General features: G+C 39.7%; 1 protein-coding gene across 2 annotated transcripts in view; it reads left to right on the forward strand.

Moving 5' to 3' along the window:
• The window catches only part of LOC126273079 (cyclin-Q), a 53,540-nt gene extending 46,768 nt beyond the window's left edge, over positions 1 to 6,772 (forward strand). For both annotated transcript variants that reach the window (XM_049976490.1, XM_049976489.1), the window contains exons 6-7: positions 5,692 to 5,826; positions 5,906 to 6,772. In XM_049976490.1, coding sequence (XP_049832447.1) covers positions 5,692 to 5,826; positions 5,906 to 5,998 — 228 coding nt within the window. In that variant the 3' untranslated portion in view covers positions 5,999 to 6,772. The remainder of the gene's footprint in view (positions 1 to 5,691; positions 5,827 to 5,905) is intronic.
• The last annotated feature ends 1,120 nt before the right edge of the window (positions 6,773 to 7,892 follow it).

Here is a 7,892-nt window from a genome sequence, read left to right on the forward strand (position 1 = left end):
CCAACAAACATATGAGGCTTCCTCTGCGAACCAAAACAGGCTCCAAGAAGTCAAACAAAGGCAAACGGTCTTTCCCTTCGCTGACTCTGAGATCCTCTTTGACATTGATGATATCCTCGCCCAGCCGACCGTGTCACTGCTGCACACCGCCAACTATTTTTCTGTCATCTATTCAGCAGATTGATAGATGGAGAATGCCAACACCTCTTTATATTTCAGAGAACAGGATCCTCCAGTCTCTGCACCCTGTAGCAGTGAGTCTTTGAAGGCTGGCACTCGGCAGCCAACGAGGTGAAACCCACTTCATTTTTTTCCTCCTCCCTGCTCCTCATTATGGCTCTTCAGTGGAACGTTTGTGGCCTTCAATCAAACAAGGAGGATTTACGGCTGCTCTTAGAATTGCAGCATCCACTTGTTCTCTGCCTCCAGGAAGCAAAACTGCATCCTCACAACCGCATTGAGCTCTCACATTTCTTCTTGGTCTGTTTTGACCTCCCCCCTGAGGATGGCATTTCACCTCATGAGCGAGTCATGCTGCTCTTATGGAATGATGATCATAGTCAATCCATCTCCCTGACTACCCGCCTTTGAGCTGTTGCAGTTCTCCTTTTCCTTCGTCACTTGACCTCTTCCCTTTGTACTGTTTTCACCTTTCTGTCATTCGATGTCACCAGCGCAGACTTCTTGCAGCTTATTGGGTAGCTACCTCACCCCTTTCTGCTGGTCGATGACTTTATTGCACACCATCCCCTTTGGGGTTATCTAAGAACCTTTCCAGAGGTGGCCTCTTCGCTGACCTTCTCAATCAACTTAACCTTCTCTGCCTTAACACAGGAGCACCCACGTGCTTTCAGATGCCATGCATTTTGACCTTTCTTTCAGCACCACCCAGCTTGTCCATTGTCTCAAGTGGTCCGTTCTCTCTGACAAAAACTCGAGCGAGAATTTCCCGTGTGCTATCCGTTTGCTGACTCCTAACCCCACCTAAGTACACACAGAAATGGCATTTTATTAAGGCCGACTGGAGACTTTGCTCCTCCCTGGCGACCTTCGACAAACATTTCCCCAGTTCTGAAGACCAGGTAGAATATCTTACAAACATTATCCTTACCGCCACAGAACATTCCATTCTTCATACTTCCTCTTTACCACACCATGTCCTGGTCCCGTGGTGCAATTCATGGGTGGAGACATGCTTGCTGCCTTTTTAACCATCATTCTACAATGGAAAACTGGCATCCATTATAAACAGTTGAGTGCACAGTGTCCTGTGGGATAGCAAAAAAGATGGCTGGATTTCATTTGCTAGTTCTTCTAACACCTCCACTTCCTCTTCCGTTGTGCCCTTGTCTAATGGCTCTATGAGACCAAGACCCATTCCCCAGTTTCCAGTGTGACAATAGCCAGTGATGTCATAGTGGACCCTATTGTTATCACTCAAACATCTTGGGCCGCCATTTTGCGGAGATTTTGAGCTTCTCCCACTATCACCCTAGCTTTCTCCATCGGAAACAAGCGGAGGAAGCAAGGGCAATACTCTTCTCTTCTCAGAATCACCAGTGCTGCAATTCCGCCTTTACTATCAGGGAGCTAGATCATGATCTCCCTTCATCCCGATCCTCCAACCACAGGGACAGACAATGTTAACATTCAGATGTTGCAGTGCCTTTCTCTTGCATGCAAGCGTCATACTCTTTGTTATCTCCATTAACCCTATTGGTCTGACTCCTGCCAGGCATCTCTGGCTCCCTTTCTGTTGACGATTTTGCCATCTATTGCAGTTTTCCATGGGTTTGTCTCATTGAGCAACTTCTTTAGCAATGTGATGATCGTCTTTTACTTATGGACCATTGACAATTGATTTCGTTTTTCGACTGATGAAACCGTTTGTATAATTTATGGCGGTTTCTTCCACTGCCTTTACATCTGCCCTGTTGCTCTTCCATTTGTTGAAACTGCAAAATTTCTGGGGTTCATACTCGATCGGAAACTTTATTGGTCCTCCCACATGTCTTACCTGGCAGCCCGCTGTATGCAGTCCCTAAATGTCCTGTGTGTCCTCAGTGGTACTTCCTGGGGAAGAGATTGAACCACCCTACTCCATTTGTACTGCTCCCTTGTCCGTTCAAAACTAGACTATGGGTGTTTGGTTTATGCATCTGCACGTTCGTCCCTCTTACACCATCTCAATGCTATCCACCATCGTGGCATCTGTATGGCCACTGGCACCTTTACACTAACCTGGTTGAAAGTCTGTATGCAGAAGCTGCCGAACTACCGCTGTCCTACCGCCGTGTCTTTCTCCTCAGCAGATAAATGTGCTGTTTGTCCACCATGCGTGGCCACCCATCCTGTGCCTCCATCGATGACCCCTTTGATCACCAGTACATAGTGCATCCCTCTTCCCTGTTACCTCCTGGAGTTTGCTTTCGGCAGGTTGACTTCACGCTCCCGGCAACTTTCCCAGTGGGTGTGAACCCTTCACCATCTTGGCTTCGTGCAGTGTTCCATGTTCACCATGGCCTTCATTCACTTCCGAAGGACACTACTCCAGCCTCCCTCTATCGCCTTCGGTTTCACAACCTTCGCATGGATTTCCGCGATAGTACTTTTGTGTAAACTGATGGCTCTCGAACTGACTGTGGTGTTGTGAGCCTTTGTCATTGGCCCTGACATTTTTCAGTATCGGCTTCTTGAACACTGCTCAGTATTGAAAGTAGAGCTCTTTGCCCTGTATCGGGCCACGCAGTACATCCGGCAACACAGGCTTTTCAATTGCGTCATCTGCTCCGACTCTCTCAGTGCCCTTCAAAGCCTCTGTGTGCTGCACACTTTCCATCCCTTAGTGCAACAGGTTCAGGAAAGCTGTCACTTGCTCACTCTTGATGGAGCCTCTTTGATGTTTGTGGGTTCCTGGTCATGGCAGTGTGACAGGAAACAAAGCTGCTGACACTGCTGCCAAGGCTGCAGTTGTTCTATATCAGTCTGCTAGGTCTTACATTCCCTCCAGTGATCTCTGTGTTGTCAGTTTGGCATCACTACTGGTCCCCTCTTCATGGAAACAAGCTCCAGGTTATTAAGCCTCTCTCAGCGAACTGGATGACCACCTCTTGGTCCTCTTACCGTGAGCAGATCTTTCTAGCTAGGTTGTGTATCGGGCACTGTCTGTTTAGCCATTGCCATTTGTTAAGTTTTGCTCCATGTTTTAGATTTTGTCTGTAGTAGCAATATGGCGAAGGACATTCAATTTCTAATTTAGGACCTTCGTTTCTCTTTGGTGTATTTTGTAGATCTTTTTCCATGTCTCTGTTTTTAGTTGTTTTCTCTTCAGTCAATTGGGATTAACATGTAGTCATTTTTAACTCCTCTCTTTGTCTTCTTGTTCTACAGTTTTGACATGGGCTTATATGACCCTTGTTGTTTTTGCACTCTAAAACAAAACAAAACACTTTAAGAAAAAGAGCAACACAATTTCCCGTAGATATGAAGCAGAGGAACATTTTACATGTACAAATTTTAGGTCCCTACAATCCTCAGACCTATATTTATGTTCATTGTTCATCATCTGAGGACTGTGGTTATCATTTAACACCCTTGACTCTATAGGTGGAATAGCCTTTGGTGCTTTTGCCCATTTTTACTGATAAACCATCATCATCATCAGTACTTGAATGATCTTTGCTCATTTTCTGGCACTCCATAGAAAATAAAATTTAGGGTAACATCAAGGTCGAGAACTTGATGTTGCATGATGTCTTTCCTTGCAAATGTAGTACTTTGCATTGTTTGCAGCCTGTATTCTAGCTATGCTGTTGAACAGCAAAATCTATTAAGTGATGCATTAAGTGTGCTGTCCACATACATATCCCTAATGTAAACTGAAATTATTGTAGCAGTTCCATTTGAAGTTGTTTAAACATCTGCTAATGTAGTCTGCATACCTCCAACTTTGCAACTGAATTATCTGGGAACTGTTATTACTACAATCAGTGCAAACTACAAACAAGAAATCCCACCAAGACCCTGGATAGATAGATCAGTAGAATGCAGTGCAAATGTATTATTTAGAAGTGCTTCAGTGTTTATCTTTGCACAAAACCCTTTTCTTATAACTCCAGAGTCACAAGGTAATTTCAAACTTTGTGGTTGATGTTATATTCCATGAATTTAGATGGTATGTGATGTTGAACTGTAAATGGTGCAAATGCCATGTCTGCTACACTAATGTCGTGTAATGATAATTTGTACGCAATAAAATAATAATAATAATGGTAGTCAAGCAGAATAAACAGAATTTCATTGTTCACTTTTTAAACTATGAATTTAATGCAATTGAGCAGAAAGTTTTTTACTGTAGACACCCGCTCATCTGGCAGTGGTTTAAACGACTACCACTGCACGTGTTGTGGCATGTTTGCTTTGTAAAGCTCGTTGTTGAAGGAGAATCTTCTTTAAGTGGTGACTATTGTTCACACACAATCTGTTTCCTATAGTGAGTCTAATATTATTTATACTCAGTCACTGTAGTGTAGTACTGGTAGATCCCAGAATACAAGATACATATTTGGCTGAAGCAATTCCCTGATGGAGGAGAGATTTTATTTGTAGAATTAAATTATCTCTTACTATCAATATGTGCAGTGTGTAGACTAAATACAACCAGCATTATCTCTTTATGATTTGCAGATAGATACTTTGAGCTGATTTAAAGTGCTCTTTTCTATGTTCTACCCCCAGGTTGTGTTGATTCAGAGGTTGTCACCCTATAACATTGGGAGTTACACTGCTGATGATAACTGTATGAACACGGCTGTTCTGTCACTGACTGTCTCTGTAACCCATCATAATTGGTAGAATTTTTTCATTTCTAATACTACTAATGATGATAGTGATAAAATGTCTCAGAATGTAGCATGTTAAGTTTTTCTTGGATTCCTTTCAAACTCTGGACAAGACACAAAAGTAAAGGGCATCTTCAAGATTTCCCAGGCATCAGCTACATCAAAGAGAAAATTCAAGAAAGAAAATTATTAAAATCATGTGGAGACATAAAGGTTGGCCATTACTTAATGTCAAGTCAAAATTTCTACCATTGCCAATAGGTAAATTAATTTACTGTGGAAAGTAGTAATCCTAGTTCACAAAGTTTGGATGGTCCTTCTTCAGGGAGGAAAGAGGATTATTTGGTGAAGGTTAGAAAGGGAAAGATGAAGGCAGAAAAAGATACTGCAATTTTTATGTGCTATTAATTTTTTGTACAGTAGAATTTGTGGCTACAACACATTTAAACACATTGTACATTATTTAGTGGATTATAGAAGAACCTTTTTTTTTAAGGACATGTTTATGTTTTTACAGATAAAATTAAAAGAAAGTACCTTAAGGACAGTCATAATGTTTATTGGGGCCAGTGTTTCAATTTATGCACAAGATTCAGAACTCATTGTTGATGTGATAAATTACATATAGAATTTAATGAGTAAAAAGTGGAGAGAGATGGGGAGAGGAAATGATACTTCAAGAGCAATGCTCATGTTAAGCCACAAGTTTTGTTAATACTTGATGTAATTGTTGACTGTTTCGATAAACCATGTTGTCCGAAGGTAGCATGCACAGTTCATGTTAGATGCGAAGGGAGGACTATGAGAAACTGAAAAGTGAAAATACAAACTTTGTTTCATTTAATTCCAGGATTTCCATTATGACCCAGCAGTACTGGACTATGAACCTCAGCATATAGCTGTTGCATGCATAAATTTGGCACTTCAGTGCTATGGTGTCCAGGTACCATTGACAGATGAAGGAGAGGAAACTCCTTGGTATTCTGTAAGTAGTTATTTTCTTGGTACCATTGATTAATTTCTCTCATTTTCTACGTGACTTACTAACTATTTCTCTATTTCAGGCATTTGTTGAAGACCTGTCAAAGGAAAAGTTGTGGGAAATAATGGAGAAGCTGATGGAAGTTTATGAAGCAGATTCCAATGTGCAGTGCTAAATTAATTAATTTTTGGGACCTGTTACCACAGTGTGATAATGTTGAACTCTTTCTCAAGAGAAAAAAATTTTGTTTTTAGTTTCAGATGTAAATGAACTACAAAACAACTTATCTTGCATAAGTTGTTCCTGTGAACAGTTTGATTTTGTCTGCTTATTGCATAGTTACTCTTGAAGAAAGACAGACATGTTTTATGTGAAATTTCAGGGTGTATGAAAGGAGTGCACTTTTTTGCACATTTAAGATGCCAAGTTTGTGTTGTACACCATGAACTATATAAGAAATCTGCATTTCTAGTTTTAACCAAGTGTACAAATAAAATTTTTATACATTTGTGACGGTTTGAAATATTAATGCATATTGTTTATACTGGACTGTTTTGTTTGTGGTGTAAATAACTAAAAGTGACACTATAGACTAAAAACAAATTTTTGTGAGAACAAGTCTTAATTTCTCTATTGAACATCAGTGGCAGTAATTGTTGAGACAACTTCAGTCTTTCATTGTCTCTGGTTCCCCATGAATCATGTATCATATTTGCCCGAGCATAAGGTGACCCTGATTATAAAGTGAAACCTCTTTTTTTTCGAAAAACATTATTGGGGAATATCTTTTTAGCATGTTCTTGCTTATCAAAATTGTATACTGTTTTATTGACATAAACTTTGCCTAAAAAGTTTACATTATACCTATTCTAAATTTATCCCATTTATTAATTTTTTACATTTTGATAATAGAACATAAAATAAAATAGAGAGAGATTGTTTATATTCATTTCTGGACCATTTTCTTTTCTACAGTTTTCGCTTATTAACCTTGTTGTCAGTGGTAGCAATATTTTTAATCACCATCATCCTAGTAGCATAACTCCGAAATTTATATCTTCATTGCCACAAATATCACTGGCTGTGTACAATCAGCATACAACACACCTGTTTTGCTTCTATCATATGTCATGGTGACATCACCAACATTGCAGCACGAAACATCTAAGTATGCCACTGATCCCCATCTGGACTTTTACAGTCTTCTGCAGAAATGGGTGCTATTTTTATTTTTAAGTATTTGTCCAGTTTTAAAGTCAGTTCAATTACAGCCACAAATAGACTCAAGCAAACTGCAGTGTAAATGTGTTAGATGTTCCTAAAAAGACAAGGTACATAGCATAGATTCCCATGTTGGTCAACATGATGTATTTTACTCCCCACTCACTACTTCCATACCTGCACTCAGCCAAGCTGGTTTCATTGTTCCACTCCAACCCTTCTGTAGCACTGTGCTGACTGCAGTAGCTTGTAGGGTGCAAGTAATGTAACAGCAGCAACTAATACATAAATAAAAAATCACAATGATTCAGTTTCAGTCTTAAACTTCTGTTTGTCCAGCAATCTAGTGACATCTGTTGATACTATCTCCACGATGACTCTTGTTGCTGTAATTATTCTCGCCACTACAATTAGTCAGTTTAATATGATTTATTTTGTGAGATTTCATCCTCAATTAATTCTTGTTCTTGTTTCATCTGTATGTCACAATCACCTGTGCTAAGACTGATTGAAAGCTGGTAATGTAACCAGTGTTCTAATATGCGAATAGAGACTGAATTTCTCATTTGCAACCTTTTCCTATTTATTACAGTCTCTCATAGTCAAATAAAATATCGATTCTGGGTTTAGAATTAAGTGATTTTTTGAAGAACGTTTGGAGGCAGTAGTAATATTTGTGTATGGCATCCACACATTTCTGAAAACATTTGTTACAAACTTGTTCAGATACACAAAAAATTTGTAAGATGATGGAATTTAGTGCTTTTTCCTCCTATGTTTCAAAAAATTGCTAAATTTCAACAAGAGCAATAACTTGTAAATTATGGTGGCTAGTCCATAGTTTCTTG

The sequence above is a fragment of the Schistocerca gregaria genome, chromosome 5 (assembly GCF_023897955.1).
Source record: "Schistocerca gregaria isolate iqSchGreg1 chromosome 5, iqSchGreg1.2, whole genome shotgun sequence".
NCBI classification, from domain to species: domain Eukaryota; kingdom Metazoa; phylum Arthropoda; class Insecta; order Orthoptera; family Acrididae; genus Schistocerca; species Schistocerca gregaria.